The sequence below is a fragment of the Athene cunicularia genome (genome assembly GCF_003259725.1).
Source record: "Athene cunicularia isolate RWA chromosome 7 unlocalized genomic scaffold, athCun1 chr7_part1, whole genome shotgun sequence".
In the NCBI taxonomy this organism is placed as follows: domain Eukaryota; kingdom Metazoa; phylum Chordata; class Aves; order Strigiformes; family Strigidae; genus Athene; species Athene cunicularia.
In genome coordinates this window covers 9,796,250-9,816,524 of record NW_020799107.1, presented here as the reverse complement: position 1 = coordinate 9,816,524, position 20,275 = coordinate 9,796,250, and the positions used below count along the sequence as shown (strand labels likewise).

Here is a 20,275-nt window from a genome sequence, read left to right as displayed (position 1 = left end):
ACGGTGATGAGACTTAACGAACTACAGGAAGAGATCATAATTTTGCTGGCAGCAGTATAAGGGCAAAGCTAAAAATTGTCACATCTGATGATGATCTTTAGAGCAAAATGTAAAAAACCATTAGGGATAGACATCTGGAAGAGATGCAGGGAGATCACACTGATATCTCAGAATCTTAAATTTCTCTTGCAGAATATGTAAACTAAAGCAAAGCCTCTTTTCAGTCAAGACACAGTACATATTTTTCTGACTAACCTATTAAGTACATTGCATCAGGATCTCTTCGGTATATCTTTTGAAAGGTATTTGTAAAATGTCATGAAAGCAGTTTGTGCAGAAGGCCAGCTACATTACAAAGTCAAGTAAGGTCAGAGTTGTCAAAGGATAAAGAAATATAGAATGTATAATAATGCAGCAATGGTTCGTGAAGTGATTAATTTGTATTTTATTTTCCCCAAAGTGTCTTTACCTAAGTCTTATAAAATGCTCACTTTTTAAATACAGTTCAGTCTTGATTTTTCATGGAGTTTAACTTGGGAGTAACCAACCCATTCATAGAAGGTAATATATACAAGAGGTGAAATCCTGTCTCCCCTGAAGTCAAGGACAAAACCCCCATTAACTTCAATGGGGCCAGGATTTCATTTACTATGTTGCCCAGTAGACCAGTGTGGAACAAAACCAGTTGCCTTAGGGATTTTTAATATGCAGGCTGACTCAGAGGAACAAAAAATATTTTACTTGTCTGACATTCAGGTAAAATCATGAGCATACTGAACTTTCTTCTGCTAACTGCATCCTGATTATGTGTGAAGGTTGTGTGAAATACATTCTGCTCTTGGTTGTGTTGGCCAAAAAGGAAGGAAAAAACGGGCCTGAAAATCTTTGAAAATCAGTTAATTGATAGTGAAAATTGCTGGAAATATAGTTCCTTTTTTTCTTTTTCTTCCAGGTATTTTTCTTTTATCAGGAAAAAAAACAGTCAATAAAGAAATCTCTCTAGACTTTTGGCGCTTTTTTTTTTTTTTAAAAATGAAAAAAGAAAGCAGATGCCAGAAAACACAGCAAAATAGCTGAAGGAGAGAATTCAAAGCGGGAGTAGGACAGGAAGAATGTATTTTTCCAGAATCTACTAACATATCCAGTTTTGTTCAGTGTAATTTCTTGTAACATTTTCTTTGAGTTGTGTTTATCCTTGTTGGTAGCATGTCTAATTAGCGTCATGTTCCCTAAAGCCTTCTCCAGCAATAAGCCATACTTACTGGGTGGCTCCCCTGCTGCTCAGAGCAGCCAACAAAGCCTTCTTGACTCTGGCATGTGTTTCTACTTTAGAAGCTGAAAACTTAACCGACGAGTCTCCTTCACTCTGGGACTGAACAACAGAGTGGCTTAGATACAGAGGCCAGCAGGGTTGACCTCAGCATACTCTGAACTTGGCTAAAACCAGGAGTGTGCCTTGAGCTCAGTTTTAGTGAGGCATGGAGAGCTGTTTGTAGTAGTTTTATTGCCTTTTGTAAATGGTTAGAGTACTGTGGTTTATGCTGGGCTAGTCTGTATTTATATCCACTCAAACCACACAGACTACTAGTATGCCCTAGTCTTTTCCCTGTGATTCCAGGAAGAACTGAATCCAAAATACTTTTTGACCATACCTGTCTTAGATCATCAGTTGCAGGCAACTGATGAACACAACAGTCTCAAAGGGGAACTTTGAGGACTACAGAGGTCAGGTTTTAGCTATTCAGTTTTCTTAGCCCACTAGTAGCCACCATGTCCAGTTCACTCAGGGGCCAAATCCTGCTCCTGTGTGCAAGGCTTCCTGTTTATAATTTCCCTCAACAGACTCATTATCCTGCTAATATCATTGTGGTGAGTGGAAATGTCCCCAGGTGCCAACCATTGCCTTCACTTCTTCAACTGGTCTTAATCACTTTCTCTGTGTGACACCCAGATGATTGGAGGAAGAGATTATCAGATGCTTCTGTTAGCCAGAGAAGTCAGAAGAGGGATTTTACCAGGAAAAACAACTGAATTCACTACAAGAATACATAAACTAAAATACTTCCTTCACTTAAATGTTCAGGTTCACTTAATGATCCTTGGCAATAAATCAAGGCATAGGCCTGCCCACATAAGAAATTCTTCTCTGCTTAAACGAAACTAATTATTGCTAGACTCTGCTGGTACTGAATGCAAACACACTGGAACCTATTTCAGCCTCTGGGGTAGATTTGGGGGCCTATTTTAAAACAAGACTCTTTAATATATATTTCTACTGGTAGCTAGCACCAGTCTAACTACATGGATTTTGCAGCAGGAGAACAACTCTGTAGCAGAGTCCTTTCCTCTTAGCTCCCTCAGACATTTATCTGTCCGTAACTTGTGTGTCTGAGCACCTTTTGCCATGACTAAGCAGCTGCACGTCCTGATAGGGAACAAATCTTGGTATGTGACTTCCATGGTTTACCCTGGAAGAACACAGTTCTTTCACTTAAAGCAAAAAGCTTTTTAACTAGAAGGTTCCTGGAGTACTAGAGGCCGTTGTTATGAAAAATTGCTACTTTAAATAAACAGATGTGTTTTGTGGTAATTCCTTCCTTAATCCCATTAAGCTTTTTTGTTAGAGGAGTGACAATACCTGCTCTGGAGTCTTCAGAGAAAGCATAGCCATTGAACCTCCAGCCTCTTCAGTGGGATAGTCAGGAAACTTGCCTATGATATGTCTGTGTGAAAAACAAAAGTGGAAAATTAGCTAAAATCCACAGTTTTTGATTTGGTTGACAAAGATGTTAGATGGCAGGGAAGCATACCCTCCCTCGCTTTCTGTTCAAAAACAGAGAGATGGATTGCCTCTTATGACAGTAGCTCTTTGTCCAGTAAATTCAATAAAATCATCATCAACACATGTCTCTTGCCCCATGGCTCATCAAACACTGAAAGGGAATTTCTTAAAACTGATGAGAGGCTTCGCTTAAAGTATTTGTTTATTGCTCTGCTGTTTTCAACATCCAGCTTTTTTTAAAAAAAAAAATTTATTTAAATCAGGTTTTGATCTACAAATTCCAGATGGCATTTCTGTGTGAGGATGTCCACCCTCAAAAATTTTCAATGTACTTGCAGAATTAGGTGGTGATGGAAGCTGGTGAGGTGGCAATAAGTGACTGTGGTAAGGTTTCATGGATGACACAGATAACACAGAGTGCTTCTATACATTTCAGAAAGAGCCTAAGAGATAAATAATAACAGTCCAAAGACCATTTATATTGTCAGGACTCTTCAACTTCTTTCACTTTTGTATCTTTTTGGGTTATATCAGTATATATCTATTTGGTAATATCAGGAAGGTTTTCTGATTTTTCTGTTCCAAAGAAAATTCTGACACTTCAGAAAAATCCTTGTGCTACTTTCAAATAGAATGGTAATGTTTCCTCTAAGTGAAATGAAATTTCCCTTGAGAAGAAAATAGCTCCAAAAGGTCAATGTGATTCATAAAAATTGCTTTCATTTTTTTAAAACAACTGGTACCTTAAGGGACTTTCCTAGTCTACTGTTAAGCAGCAGAATCAATTTTAAACTGAGATCTTTGGAACAGAACATCTGTTATGTTTCTATAATACCATGTGTAGCATTTAGATTCCTAGCTACTATTAATGTAATACCAATTACAAAAGAACAAACATTCATCTGTGATTGTAAGCTCTGACTTGCATGTTCAACAATTACTGGTTCTATACGCAAACAGATGCAAAACTTTGGTCACTGAATTCCCAGAAACCAGTCTGCACGAACAAAGGGGTGTCATTGTTAGTGTATTTTTAAAAAAATCTAGTAAGAATGGGATTTTGGCCTCAAAAGCCTATATCATGTGGTTTATTTAATGTTAGATCACGTTTCATTTTTTACAAACAGCCAGAAAATAGCTCAATTTTATGTTAAATGCAGTTTTGTTTTAAATGCTGCTACAAGTCTGGCTTACAGTAACAAATTTCTCAAAATCTGATATTAAGGCTGTTGCTACTTTACTAATGCCAGCTGGAAGGAAGGAAAGGCAATAAGCACTGCGGGTGAAGAATCAGTTAGGAGTCCACTGCCCACTGAATATGGTATGTGCCAGCTTTCAGTATTTATTAGTGTAACATTTGGTATTTGTGTTAGCTTTTTAACTTTTAAACTATTTACAGCTCTTGGGAGATGGAAATATTTACCCTTTGGCTATGAATGATGAGTGTATATCTGAATGCTGTAGAAATTCTATCAAATTCTGAAATTTGGAAGTGGGTTACAGTTTGTTTATAATCTGTATTTTCTGTGTGATTTTTTTTTTTTTTTCAGTTTACAGCTGGTGTAGCTGTTTGGGATGGCATGGTTCATATTGTCATTTTGTAGCAGCTATAGCAAGCATTTCTGTTGAAAAATAACTTGAGGTGAAGAGCAGGTAATGCCAGTCTCTTCACACAAGTGGAAGGAAGTGCCAGGCTATTTACTAACCAGTCAGCTGTCTGGGTCTTTGGGTGAAGGCAATGCAGAATGTAAGTTCCCATGGTTATCAGTGACCTTGAGAGAAGATAGCTACCACACGTTTCAGTCATGCTATTTCTTCAGGGACATCTGTTTTTTCTTTCTGGATTTCATCCTTTCCTGTGTACCGTTGCTCAGCATATCAATTGCTGTCCAATGGTCAGGGAATCATATTCTTAAGTCTCATTTCCTTATCTGACCTCTTGTAGGTTTTTCTCTTTCTCTTCTAGGTTTAAATTACTACAACTTTAGTCTGGTAATGCCTGGAAAGCATGCACATGCATGACCCTTACAGACAAATTCCCCTCTTTATGAATCCCTCTGAGTTCAGAGGTTAAACCAGGGATTCATTTGGCCTGTAAATCTGCACTGAAAAATGCAGTCATTGATCTTCCTGGTCAAAAGTCCACTTTAAATGTAATGAATCTCAATTTTCTTTTTCCATTCACTTTTTGGCAGCATTCTACTCAGAACCATCACAATGGGTTGTCTCATGCATTTGTCTTAAGATGTTAATTTGGATTCAACTGGATATAAACTATTTTGTATAAGCTTGTTTTGATAATGACAAAACACCAGACTAAAATGAGCAGCCAGCATGTACTCCCTGAACAGCCAAGGATGTTCTTATATCTTTTTTCAATCCATCATCTGTGGTTCAAGAGGATTCCCCCAGGCATGTCCCACACTGAGCAGTGAACAGCTCTTGAATTAGGAGGATCTCCCAAATATGTAGAATGATTTTGAGCTTGCTTTACAATAATAATTGTTCAGAATTGTTTAAACTGCATTCCTCTTTTGAAACTTCCTAGAAATAATGAAATATTCATGATTAGAGCCAGTTCTAAGGCAATAATGCTGAAAGAAAATTAATCCAGATGATGCAAGAACTTGCTCCAAACTCAAGCATAGCATGCCTTTTTGTTTTGCTGGAAGTGTAGAGAATAGCTTTATGGTGGAAGTCCTTCTAGGTTCCATCTATGTGGCACTAATGGCACAACCACCTTGTAAACCAAGATTTACAGAAGGTGGAGCTGCAGAGATTCCTATAGTCAGCAACTAGCCTGAAAACTGAACTGGGGAGTAAAAGAGCATTATACTTGCACCTGCATTGCTCATTGACTCCAAAAGTTGAGTTACAACTACAGTCGTGGTAAAGCTTCAGCCCACTGAAGATCACTTGAGTGTGAATTCCAAACTGGTGTTTGTTATTTAGATTGCTCTCTTGGTGAAGCAGAAAAAGAAAACTACTTGGTCTGCATTTCTTCTAATCTGCCCAGCATTTACTTTTGACATTCTTAGTACCTTGACTCTTTCTTTGCATGTCAGCCACTATATCTAGCTGACAGATTACCCACAAATTTCACACACCCTGATGCTTTCCCTTCATGTCACTGAAAAGGGAGCACTATTCAAAAACCAAACTGGTGGTCAGGGAAGTCTGAAAGTCTTGTTGCATGTTAACGGAGAGAGGAGAATGTAAAATGCTTTAAGCTCTTGATAAGAAGAGTATTGGAGTGTGTAATATATTTGAGACATGGTACATGTCAGAAACACCTGGTTCTGAGGCAAGTCAAAACTCAATGAATCTGTTACATATTATTGCCTCATCATTTTCAGGGGGAAAAATATATCCAGTTGTGCTTTTCCAGTATCTCGTAAAAATGTGCAAATGCCAGAACTGGAAGAAGCAACTCTTATTTTCAATGTGATTGCTTCAGTGGGAGTGCTGACAATGTGTTAAGGACTGCAAGCAAAAGCAGAAGCAAATTCTATGGGATTTCATATGGAGGATGCAGTTCTAGTAAAACTGTTTCCCTAAATGAACAAATTAAATTTGTAAAAAGTATGGCTGCTTGTTAGGACTGGACTCGGTGGCTGCATAGAAGCAAATAAGGTGAGATGGAAGGGTAGGGCTAGGAGGAAACCTCCACCTCAGGAGACAAACTTCAGCAGTAGCTTAGGGAAGCCCTTACAGACGAAGGACCCCAAAGCCTGTCGCTTCCCAGTCTGCAGGCAAGGAGCTAAGCATGGTTCCTGTGGGTGACCTGCTCCCCATTGTGTATTCACAGGCCACTGAACAGAAACTTGTGTTTGTGAGCTCTGCTTGCACTGCTGCAAATCAAACCAATGAGTGCCAGAGTTCACGGTAGGCAAAATATCTTTCTTTGGGTCAGAGCCACTGCTTGAACAGAACTACTAAATGTTTGTGTTGTAAAGGACATTGCTAAAGAAGGGACCTTTAGAAACTGGTATGTGAGAAATCCATTGCTTTCTGGGAAGCGGTGAAATCCTGTCAATGAGAGCATAGTATGGGTTTGGTAAACAGCTTTATAGAAAAGCCATCTAATTAAAATGAATGGAGGCCCTAAATCTGAATCAAACCAGCTCAACCGGAAGAGTAAGGGGATGAACAAAGATGTGGGAGTGAAAAGAAATGATCTTCCACTCCCAGCTAAGAAAGAAAAGGATCCGATGAGATTTTTGTGCTGATTCTCGAGTTACATTCTGTTCTCTGGTTCACTGTTAACTGCTCTCCTCCTTTCCAAACCTACTCCTCTTATAATAACTTAGATCTGTCAAGTATAATTGAAAAAGAATGATCTTTTATGGTCTGCAATGCAAACCCTTTTGTCTCTGATCATGTAGCATAGAGTTCTGGCTCTTCTTCTGGGTTCAATTTTTCTTTTAGTGCACATCCCACATACATGTCCAAGTTTTAACTAGGTTCGAATGGTTCTTTAACATCTCCAAATCACCACCAGACTTGGTATGAGTCTATGTGATTGGCGGGCTCTGCTGAAGGCTCTGCTCAGCCCCAAATGCTGCAGCACCTCAATTCTGACCTATCAAATAAATTCCTTGTCTGGGACATGACCCTACACTGTGCTCATCTCATCTGCAGCTTCCTCCCCTCCTCATTTCAGGAGCATCACCATATTTTCTCATGTCTTTTCTCTCTATTCCACATTGCTCAGGGATGGTTATAGTTAAGGCTAAATATGGTTGTTGATTTATGAGAACACACCATTGATTTAAATGTTTTGTCTGGTAATAGACTCAACAAGTTACTACCTACTCTGTTCTCTGGCATGATTTTACATGTGTTATTCTTTCTCTTTGGCCATGGCTTCTCTAGCTAATTGCATAAAAGGTCTTGTCAGGAAAAATAAAAAATTGTTCTTTGGAGGAAAAGAGCATTTAACTCTTTTCAGCGTAAGAAAGGATGTGGGCTGTGTGCAGAAGAAAAGGCATGAATGATGGCTGTACACTCTAGGTGGAGGGACAGGAGAGTGCTCTGTGAAGAGGAACAAAACAAAGGGTGGGGGGGACCCTTTAAAGAAATAAACCCCTCATTGTTTTGTAGTCCTTGCCTATTTCTGTAATCCCACCTGATATGAGTTATCTCAGACTATTTAAATAGCAGTGTTAGTTTATTTTAAGTGTCTTTTCTGTGGCATTTTCTTTCCTTTTGTGTGTGCGCTTTCTTTAGCTCTTTGAAAATCACTTCCAGAAAAAATAACCTATGCAAATACAGAATTATTTGTAAAGCAAGATTAATTTCCACAGGCTTCTTGTGATCTTTAATGGGTTTGGACACAGACATATTGCAATTCATGTTTTATCGAAGGTCCTGATCCTCCAAGCATTTGCTTGTTATGCATGGAAGTAATTCAGTGGAGTGACTTGCAGGGAGAAGTGTTTGGAGGATTGGAAACTTTATTGTTTTGGATAAATATGAGGCTTTAAAAATTTAAGATCAAGTATTGTGAGGTCAACAATGTGCAAGAGGAAACATTCCCATGGAGTAATGAGTGTGAAAGGTTTGTGGGGAAAGGTGATATCCTTTATTACAGTAAGTATCATAATTATAAGCGATAGATGGTCTTTTGGGTACCCAATGCCTGCCTTAGATCTGAAATGGTAGAAGAGAGCTTCAAAGCCAAGTAATTGTTGGGAACAGTCGTTGGAGGGGACAGACCTACATGTGGAATGTGGTAATTCTCTCTGATAGCTTTATTACATGTAGTATTATTGGCCAGGAAAGGTAGAACTTTGGCTGACCCAGTAGAGTTGTTAAGCTTCTTGAGTTCTTTGAAAGTCTGTTCTGCTTTGTCATAAAGCTATTTTACTTTTTCAAGGACCTTCCTGGTCTTTTAAGGATTGTGATAAGTAATTAATGTACTGGAAAAAAGGGAATATCTTCTCCTTCAGAGGGACTTGGGCATGAGCTTTCTCTGCTAGGACTCCTGGTTCTCCTGCTTCCTTCTGTAAACCATCAGGAAAAAGAAGGGACAGGATTTTTTTGACCTATTGGTACCTTCAACATTCTGACAAATTCTTCCTAGTTTAAGATGGCAATAGGTTCTTCTCCTTGAATTGAATCAGAGACATATGAAGGTAGCACTGCAAATTACTGCTAAGTTTTGGAAAGAAAATAAAAGGCATCATAGGCATGAATAATGTCAAGGAGAAACAAAAAGATTTATTTTATAGTTCTAATATTAGTTTAAATTAAAAAAAATAATTGGAAAAATTTGGCAATATCAACACTCACATATAATGTTCTAGTGCCCTGATTTTGGATGTCCCTACACTCAAAAAATGTTGCCAAATTTTTTCTCAGAGATCAAATCTGAATTAACTCAGGACTGGGAGAAATCACATCCTGATTTACCTAATTGAACTCCTTTGCAAGAGCTAATAACATCCAACCCATACTGAAAGCTTAGAAAAATCTAGAGAAGATGAGTATTAAACTTACCCACCATGGCATGGGAATGGAAATAAAAGGAACTGGAAAGCAGATTCCTATAATCTGCCTTTTGACTTGACTCCTGCAATGAAGTCTTGAACAGACCTGATGGTAAGCCTGGTATAAGGCTCTCGGCAGTAACAGTGAAAGCATCTCCTTCCTGGTGGACCCAAGGACAGCTGGTTATTCCATCCCTGCCCTTGGAAGGAATGGTTTCTGAGCTAAGAGCAGGACATGTCATGGTGTCACATGGCAACCTCTAGTCTGCAGTATTTCTGCCATTGGGCTTGCCAGGCCTACCAGTAACTGCCTTGTTAATAAGGAATTCATCAAACTGACTGTACATACCTGTGTTGGGGCAAAATCTTGCTTATCAGAAACAGGCTTGAGAGAGCCAGAAGTTCTGCCTTTTTGCTTGTCTGAGAGCTACAGAACAGATAGCGACAGCCAACACTGAACCTATGTTTTGTTTTCTAGATCTACACTTAGTGCCTGTCTCCCTCTCTTGGACTTGTTCATGTCCTGTGTTTACCAGAGCCGTGAATCAGGCTATCTCCCTCCGGGGGCTGTCTCAAAAGGGGAAGGGCTGCTCCCCCTCCTTCACAGGCAGCCTGCCCCCAGGCTTATTTCCAGTGTCAGCTTCCTGTTGACTGTCTACAGCCTTTCGAGGAATGTGATCCTGTCAAGCCGGCTATAAGGAGAGAGTGTTGAGCAATCCTTCCTGCGGAGGAAGAACTCCCCTCAGGGCCCAGTACCATGTCTGCGGGACTTGGATGATGGAGTAATGAGTACTCTGGAGTGCACAACTCACATTAAACTCTCATCTGTTTTGATTTTCTTGTATCTTTTCATTCTCTTTAGAGCAAGGTCAAAAATACAGAAGCTGGCTCAAAGAAACGCCAGGTCAAATTCCGCTAGCATTTACTGAATTCCTTACCTTTGGTCAGCTTATCCTGCCTTCACAGAATGTCGAATCCTGCTTCAAATTGGCAATATTTCCTGTGCTTAGTATTAAACTTAAGAGACTGAAACAATTATGGCCAGTTTTAAGCAAGATTACTTTAACTGAGTCTAGAAGCTTTGCGAGAATAGCTTTCCTGCAGAGTCAGCCAGAGGGAATCAACTGTACTTTATTAACACAATATGAATTCTGTAAAGAGGAAAATAAAGCATGCGATTTTTGTAGGAAGGCCAGCCAAAAGAAATAACTTGCCCTCCAACATCACAAGTTTCTTTGGGATTTGAAATGAAATGGAGTATAGAGAGCATTTTGTCTTACAGAATTTGAGACATTCGAGCAATCACTTTTGCTTCTTATAAGTCAAGGTGTCAGCAAAAAAAAATGCATCTCTATGGGAGGGAAAGATGGTTGTAAACTGGGCATGGCTGCTTTCAGTTGTTTTGTTATGGCCCATCACTTTAACCTGAAGATAATGCTTTGGGGAGGGTTGGGAAATGGTGCCCTGGACAGGTCACCCATCTGGAGAAGTGCCACTGGCACCCAAGCTCTGTGTCAGCTTTCTCGAGGAATTGCCCTCCTTGTTCTGAAATGGTTTTGCATATGCTGTATTTCTTCTGCCACCACCTGACTGTGAAAGGTACTTGAAGTATTTCAAGGGTATTAGTGGTATTAGCTGATCAAACTCTTTGAAATGACTGTGCTCTCCCTGAACCTATTGCTCGTATGTTGGATGGATAGTTGTGCGCATGGATAATAAATTCAACACACTTGGGGCGTGTCAAACTCCCTGCATATGCACCCTTTATATCTGTCCAGAAAACCAGGGACTAATAGCTTGAAAATGAACAGAGAAGCCTTGTGCTTTGATCTATCCTTACTTTATATACTGGAATAAATACAGCATGGTATGTAAGAATAATATGTAGCCTTCTGTTCTGGTGGTTAAAACAACCCTGCCTACTTGATGCAAGTGCAGTTAAATGCTGTGATTTTTATCTGGTTTGTAACTGCTTGCATCATTTCACAGTGTGATGGAGATGGGTAAATGTGAGGTGATATTGAAGGTGGCATCAGACACATTTCAGTAGCTAGATCTCTTAAGTCTGCCTTACGTCTATGAAATCAATGCAGAAATACTCCAGTCTAGCATAATTCTAATTTGCCTTGTTGTTTTTTTTTTTCCTTCCTGGATTAAAATGATCTGTATGTGCATGCTGTCCTCTTCAACCACTATATCATGGCTGTCCCATTCACGGATCACTGTGCCTCTGACCTGCTGCCTGCCCATGATTTGACTTTAAGCGTTTGTAAAGGACAATGTGTAATCAGCATCTGTCAGGCATCGCATTACTGCTTGGGAGAGTGGCTTGCTACTTCATTTAGGACCGATATTGTAGTGCTGTGCTAATGGCACTACTTGTAGCTAAGACTGTACTTCCTTCAAAAGCACTTGTGATGCCAAAGAAAAACTTCAGTGGGGAATAAGAAGCTGAAAATGGCACATAGTGTATTCTTGAGTTTTAAAGACAGCAACCAAATACGCTGCTATTTTACTGCTGCTAACATTCTTGTCCACTTCAAGAGAACCGTTTTTCTGTGGTTTGCATGAGTGTTTAAATGAACTATTTCATGATAAAGCTGAGGCAATTTCATGCATATGAAACCAGTCACAGTGCTTGATTTTTCAATGTTCATCCCAATTGGTTTGTGCAGCCTTATCTGAATAAATCATAATCAGGTGTATACAGAGTGTAAAGCCAGGAAAAAACTGAGATTGATATTGAATAATGTTGTGGAGAATCTGTATATAAAGTTAGAGGTGTTTGCATAGCTCAGCAGCAAGAAAAATTATTTAGAATCTCTGCTTTATCAATTTTAAAAAGTGCGAGAAAAAAACAAGGAGAAACATTCCAGATGAGCCCAATTAGAAACCAGTGTCAGGCTGGTATTAAGAACATTCATTTATCAGCAGTGTTAACTGAAAAACCCAGCCATCTCTGCAGTCCAAGAAAAACATTACAATACCTTGAGATGCCAAGTTCATTAACTCTCACCTTTTAGTTTTGTGAAAGACAAATTGGAGTACTGTATTTCTGTACCTGTTTGGTGTGTGTCTGGTGTATCATCTATAGCCTCCTTAAATTGGCTGAAGATGTGGACAATCTTAGACACTAATAAAGAATCAAATACCTTTTGTAGGACTGTGGCATTGCTTTGCTAAATGACTCAGTTCTTCTGCATGTGCTACGGTGGGATGCACTTAAATTTTATCAATTATAAGCACAAAAGTGAGCTTTTAAAAATTATTGTTTGTTTACACGATGGCTTAACAGTATGCTTTTTAAGCATCTCTTCGGTAGATGGGGCCAGTGCTGCAGAGAGTTGCGGGCGACGTGGCAGAAGAGGTGGACAGCTGGCTGAAGACCCATGGACAAGCATGGGGTTGTCCCCTGGGAATCTGGAGGTGGGCCTGCAGCCCACTCTTGGTAGAAGCAACATTAGTCATTTACTTCTACTACAGTGGTGTAATAGGTAAGGTGTGTGGGAATTGCAGTTTGAAGGTTGAGACTTTAAGGGCAGGTTTACTCGTTAAATCTTAGGGCTCTCTTGTATTTTTTCAGTACTAGAGATCTGAATGTATTGCTTCACAGGCCTGTATAGAGGATCAGTTGTCTGGAATGGCCTTATTATAGGATAGCAGAGCTCCCCCAGGCAAAGAATGTAAAGATTAGGTTTGGACAGGAGTGAAATACAGGCACATACGTGGGAGAGGCTACAATCAGCTGCTCCCACCTTCCCTCCCACTAGTTCCCAGGCCTCCCCAATTGCAAACCTTGCAATACATAAAAAATAAAACCATGCATTATACATGATTTCCCAGAAGAGGATGAAGGTGAAATGTATTTTGGGCATAGCATTACCCCCTCTGAAGCAGCTATGAGAGCTGAGCCAATGATGGGAAGCACATGTATGCAATATGAAAGATGGCAGAGCTCCGGCTCTGGAATTTGCTCCCTTGGAGCAATTGTATTTTGACTTGGAATACTTCGAGGACTCCTGCAGCTACACAGACTGCAGACTTTAACTTATAGCCATGCTTTAAACCAGTATCTTCAAAATTGGTTGCTGGATTAGATGCTTTCCAGAAAAATCTGCAGGAAAGAGACAGTCTCCCTGTGTGATGAGGAATACAAACCAAGAGAGTAAACTTCTTTTCCAAGTCACCAAAGGATTACAGAGTCAGTAAGACACTCAGAAAGGAGAGTATTTGAGCAGATTTTAGTTAAGAGTAATGTAGTTTCCTAGTATTACATAAATAACTCACTAAATACTGAACCAGTTCTCTGGTACTATGCTCTTTGCCCAAGTCAAACAATGTTGTATTTGATACAGTATCTTACTGAATGGTATTATGTTGATATAGTTATTTTGTACAAGTAGAGCCTAAGGAGAACTAGCAACCCCCTTATATGACTGTTAAATGTCTCTTATTCAGCCTAGAATGGCAACTCTTAATACTGCTCTTGCACAAGTCTTAAGGATGCTTGATACAGCAGACAAAATGTAGCTAGTTTGTGATGTTAATAGCTGGATGTGTTTAAAGTAAATTACTATAAATAATTAGATTTCCTGTTGTATCTGCACAAGACTGAAATGCAGCATGACTTAAAAGCCCTGGACACTGACCTGGATAATAAAAACAACCTGCTTGATGGAGTCTGACTAATCTCCCCTCTGCTGAAATTCTCAGTAAAATTGAAACACATTGACTCTGGAAGGAATGGATGAGACTCAGGTTTCAGGGAAGTTCTTGCTCTGTCCACAGAAACACTATCTTCAAATCTTTTCAGCACTGAGATTCAATCCAAGTATAGGATTTGGATGGACCAACTTTACTACTAACTTTGCATTGGGAAGAGTTTACCTAGATGCTTACCTAACTGTGGAGCACACTGCCCACGTAACAAAGGGGAATTCTGGTGCTTTCAAGGGAAATAATCAGCTCGGGGGAAAAAAACTATGCCTTTGCCTCATGTGCCCTTGATGTGCTTGTCAAGCCCAAGATTGCAGTCAGTGTACTGCTGTCACCTGGAGCCTGTCCCAGCTAGTCCACTATGAGGACCCAGAGGCTGATGGGATAACCTGCTTCTGCCTGTGTCCTCCCCCCTCAACTGCCCAGCATTTCTGCTTAACCCTGCTGGAATTTGACTTATGGCCCAAATGGAAGGGCATAAGCTCATTCTATTTAAATGCCTCTGGATGTTTTATTAACTACCTAAGAACCCACTTTCACTGCAGCTGTGCTCTAACCTTAGTGGTACCTTAGGGCAGATGAGTTTGAGACTAATGGCATATTTGATGTTTGACTCAAAAAGAGAAAAGCTGTTTTGTCTAAGGTACAGGCGAGGAAGGGCAAGGAGAAATGAGACTGGAGGTGAAGTGCTCTCAGCAGTGTGGTAGATGTTGCACCACTTTCTGGTGTAAGCCTGAATTTTCTGTGCTAGATAATGTAAATCTCCTGGGTGTGGAATTCACTTGAAATTCAGCACTTAAGTAACTTGTCAACAGTTTGTTAAATAAACATGTGGACATACTGAAGCTGCAATGCTCTGAATCAGCCTTATATTCTATCAGATGCTCTGCTGCTGTGGTCCCCAGTATGTAAACTCTAAAAAACCAACTGCCAGTGAAAACAGTGAAATTGTATTTCAGAATTAAATATATCCCTCTTCTCTTGTAAGAAAGAACAGGCTGTCATTCACAGCCACATTTCCAGCCATAACTTGCATGCCTTCATCATCTCCATAGTCAAATCTCTCTTTTATATATCCACCTGAGCTTTCTTGCTGGCATACACTTTTGGGGACTGCTCTTTTGTCTTTGCCTTGGACACAATATTTTGTATCAGTCTTTAGTTCTAACTGTCCCTATTTTTCAAATTGGTAACTTACAAGGGTTTTTTTCCAGTTATATGCCTCTTTCATCCCTCGTCTTCTGATTCTGCCTCTCCAGCTCCTTGTGACTGTTTCTGCTACCCCTTTGCTCTGCTTGTGTCAGTCCATGCCACTTTTCTTTTTTCCCCACTTGCCTCCTTTCTTCTTTGCATTCTACAGAGCCAAGGCTGAAAATGTCTCTTCTACCTCCTCTGCTTGCTTCTCCAAAGAGATCATTCTGTGGAGCAAGGGCTGTAGCTTGGGAGCTACTGCTCTGTGCTTCATGTTCATTTTTATTCTCCTTACTTCTAAGCTTTTCCTTAGTCTTTCTCTTCCCAGAATATCCCTCAAACACCTCTCCTCTGCCAGCCACTGGCTCTTCAGTGCCTCTCTGTCCTTCTACCAAGCACCAGTGGGACTCCTGATTCTTTTTTCTCTGCTTGTTTCTTGTTCCTGTATCCCAGCAGATCTTCATTCATTTTGCTTGTTGGAAATGGGGAAGTGGGAAAATTGGTTCTTTTACCTGCTCTGTATTAACTTGCTGGAGAAGATACCTCTCCCTGTCACAGTGGAGTGAAAAAAGTAGCTGGGCTGGGTATCTTCCTCTTCCTCTTGGGATTCATTCCCTTCTTCCTTTCTCATTGATTAGGATTATGCTATGCTGGTCAAACCAAGAATAGATCAGATGGTAGAGCAGGCCCCTCTGGGCCAAGCCTAGTGTAGGTATCTAGGTGGATTACTGGAACAGAAACCAGCTCTGAGGTGAAAATCAGGTCCCAGTTATCACTGTTAAACACCCCATTTGTCCGTTTCTGCCTTCAGAAATCCTGTCTGCTGTGTTAGGACTCTGCTTGAGAAAGGAATAAAGAAAGTACAATGTGGGAGAACTGCAACCTAACATACTCTTTGAATGGGGCACACTACTGCAGCATTTTCCAGAAAAAGCTCAATCTGATCTTTAAAACATGTAGAGCTGTATTATAATAAACTGCTGGCAAGTGTAAGTCCCTGAATGCAACTGATGTTTGTGTCTGTGTGAGTATCTATGACAACAAATAAATTTAATGTTTGGGAAATGGCCTTGAGAATATCAGTGGGGGGTTTGTTGCATTATGTCGGTAACACTTAGCATTTTCAGACCTTTAATTCCAAAGTATTACTATAGATGGGTATGAGAACTTTAGGAAAATGAACTAATTAGTTACAAGACTTTTTTTCTTGTTTGCAAATGGGACCGACTCAGAGTAATGCTATTTACTTTAGCTGATTCCAGACTTTTAGACATATAATGGAGTGCATATTTTTAGGAGCTTTAATGCTAAGCAGGAGACTTAGACTCAAGGTCAATGGACTGTGGATTATCTGTGGGTCACTTTCAGCCATTTAAAGAAAGTAGAAAAGGGAATCTAACCTAAACTTGTTGCAATGGTCAGCACTGTTTCTGTAGTGCTACAAATCAAAAAGTAGGAAGCAAACGAAGCCAGGAATTAATCCTACACAATAGTGCTCAGGATGGGCACATCTGTAAGAACAGGGCTAGAAGTGACTTGGACTAAGACTGTGGGTTTTGTCCTCCAATTCCTTCTTGCTGAACAGCAGCTGTACCACCAAACAGGTGTGCTGAGACTTATTGTTTTGGCCTTACTTCTTGCATACATTTTACTCCCATGTCCCATACTGTGCTCTTAGGAATGAGAATAAAGAGGCATCCTGTTTGTATGTGCAGAACTACAGCTATGGCTGTCTCCACGCCACACTGCCTAACTTGCTGGAACTAGGCCTGTAATGGGAAGGCTATGGATCCCTATAAAGTATCTGGAAAAGTTATGCACCAAAAATGGGACTCAGAAAGCCCAGTCATTAGCAGCATGGTGGGGGAAAGGTGGTGCAAGACCTCCTTCCTCTCATCTCTCTGTGCCTTACCTGGGGCTTCATGGGGGAGGTCTCTTTCATGTATGTTCAAGTATCTGACCACTCTTTTCCCTCTTGCATTCTAATCACTGATGGTTAACCTTATCTTGGTTCCTGTCTTGCATGAGCAGCACTCTGCAGTGCACTGGGCAGGGATCAAGAGCACCAAAACAGCTGTATTAATTTTCCACTTCTGGTTTTAGCACTTCCCCAGTGTCACTGCCTGACACTATCTATTACAAAGCTCTGTTTCTCAGCTGATCACAGATTTGTCAAGCTATTAACCATTTGGACTGAAAGTTGAATATTGAGCATCCAATTTACAATATATAGGTCTAAAAATACTGGCTAGAATGATTTAGGTTTTTCCAAGATGGAGACTAGTTAAAGACACAAGTTTGCATATGCTAAGCAAATGAAAATGTCTAATTTGACCCATCCTTTTTCTCCCAATATTTAGAACAAGTAGTTTCATCTTGCTCTTCGGAAGAGAAATGTCTTTGCTGTCCCTGTAAAAATCCTACCTCCACAGCCTGAGCTAGTAGGCTCTGGACAATTTTGCCTTTGTCTCCAGTGTTCAGAGCTTTACAGTTATAACCTGCAGAGGCAGAAACTGGGACTGAAAGGGAGTGGGGAAAAGGTTAAGTCTTTCTAGGCAAAGTGATTTAGAAGCAAGCAGGTTGAGGAGAAAAGTGGAGGAGGAGAGACTGGTCTGAAGAACTATGCTCGTTATGGCTTTGGCTAAGGTGTAACTGTTTAGATCTGAATGAGCTTTTAATGTCACTAATGCGTAATTTATATGCAAGCATGGCAAGAGGCGTGCAATGCAAATCATGCCTCATGAAGAGATGAATATGTGCTTGCAGATGCTTGAACTTCTGAGCATTCCTGCAAGGTGCTGAGCAAAAGCCCCATCACAGGCAGAAAGCCTATGAATGAGGCTTTTGGCAGAAAAGCCCGAAGTGCCATGGCATTGAAATATTTTTCCCTGATCTTGCACTGGTAGTGAACTGCTTGGGGAGCAAAAAGCCCTGGTATTGATAAAATTGCTCAGAAACAACAATCTCTTATTCTATGAATTCCCCTGGAAGTTGATGGCAATCTGCTTAGTATGAGGACTTGGCTCTGTTAAATAATATCTGGACATGACCATATTTTCAGTAACAAAGTCAGTAAGCAAACTATCAGGAAAAGGAGATATCGTTCTGGGAAGGTCATTAATGACTTTGTGATTGAAGATATCTGAATATCTGGAAGGGAACGGAAGCGTTTGGAAAGCTGATGAAAATGTGCTCATGTGCAGTGTTGGTGCACTTGGTGATTAAATCATAGTTCATGAGGATGACTTATGTTGAAAACCCCTTGGGAAGCTTGATTTTGCACCTGTATTATTTTAAGCATCTTCTTTTTGTTCCTTAATTATTTCAAACTTTTGACAGTTCAATGAGCGAAATTAAGGATCAGCAGCAGAGTCCTTTTTGCATGTTTTTAATCACTGTATAGAGGTGGCAATCATAAAATGAAGTCTAAATTCAAGGAGCCTTACAAAACTGGAAAGGCAATATATTTCAGAGTTTGTGGTGATTTAGAAAGCAAAACTAGTGATGTTATCAATGCCTCTCTGGAGGCATGACACCAGGGTTAAGATTGTCTTACTGTTTCAGATACCCGCCACCAAGATTTATCTGTGTTTCACCAAGTAAGAGAAATATATGAATCCAGGGGCTTCTGGCTGATCCCCCCCCAAAAGCCATCAAGTCACCTCCATTAATGTCAGCACACTCATAAATTTTTAGCTTGCACCGAAGTAGGCAACTTCTGCCACTGCACAGAAGCTTCCAGAGGTGTCCCCTGCCTCCTGTAAATCCACGGACACCCAATAAAGTAGATTAACTGCAGATGGACTTAATAAAAGTTGTCCCTCCTTTGGAATTAGAGGGGTTCACACTTTTTAAAAGCGGACGACATGGTGTTTCCATAAGCAAGAAAGGACTGAAAGTTTGTTTTGTTTTTTTGGGTTGGGTTGTTGTTTTTTTTAATGGCTGTCAAAGCTAAGTTGTTGATTCCAATCAATGAGAAAACAGGTTGCAGAACTGTGGGCTCCACTTTCTCCCACTACACACAAACAATCCTCTTGTTATGATAACTTATTTTCTCTCTCTTCAAAGAAACCCGGTGGGCTATTTGCTCTGGTACTCCTCTGGTAAGCCAGTGATGCATTTGCATTCCATTCCCTCACTCCCTCCAGCCCTAGAGATGTCTGCCAAAATTAGTCAATAGATAACTACCAAGTGGAAGCTTTAAGAATGTGTTAGGAAAGGCTTGAACATTACCCATTAATGTTTACAGCTCCTAATTATGTTAATTAATCAGCCTTGGAGGTTGTCTCACCCGGGAGCCCAAAGGCAGGATTCTAGTTCCCACAGTTGTACTTTAACTCCATGGCATGGCTGCTTGCAGTGAGGAGCTCAGCATGGTCTAGCTGCCAGAATATTTATGCAGGGTCCTGGACAGGTTTGGCTGCCAGAGCTATGTGCTGTCATGTCTGTGTTGTTCCTGTTGGATTTTGAAGCTAGTTTTGACTGTCTACATGAGGTACAGTCAAACATCTGGGAACAGGCTGAGCCATGTTCAGGAAGATTAATGTTAAATGTAAGCTGTTCCTGCAGAATAGCCTTTTGACATGGGAGAAAGGCATTCGGAGAGCATTTTGTACCAGCACTAATTGTTCTGATACAGAGATTTGCAAAATCTGAAGTTGTTAGCTCTGTCAGAAAACAGACTGCAACTACTGATAGAGAAAATGGACATTGTTTCTTCTATTAATGTTTCTGTAATTTTGCAGGAAGACAAAGTATTTGGGCCGAGGGTACTCGAGCCTGTGCCATCCTCTTTCAGAGCTCCATTTCCACAATTCAGAGTTTGTCTTCACTCTCACAAGAAAAATAAGAAGACTCGGAGAAGAGAACCCAGAGAACTCAACCCGGACTGGCTGCAGATTGATTCAGAAGGAGCTTCTACTTGTTTTGTGCTATTCCCTAAATAATGTGCTTTGAGTAGGCTTTCAGAGCCCAAAGTACAAGAGGGTAGGAGAAGGTATATTCAACTCCAGTGAACAGGTAAGGACAGGAGAAAACTGGTGCAGATATAGACCTCCTTCTAATTTAGTTCAGTTCATCCTCATCTGGTTGAATT

General features: G+C 40.3%; 1 protein-coding gene across 1 annotated transcript in view; it reads right to left on the bottom strand.

Annotated features, from left to right (window-relative positions):
* The window catches only part of IQCA1 (IQ motif containing with AAA domain 1), a 100,998-nt gene that overhangs the window by 55,134 nt on the left and 25,589 nt on the right, over positions 1-20,275 (bottom strand). The window contains exon 7 of the mRNA XM_026852418.1: positions 2,639-2,723. Coding sequence (XP_026708219.1) covers positions 2,639-2,723 — 85 coding nt within the window. The remainder of the gene's footprint in view (positions 1-2,638; positions 2,724-20,275) is intronic.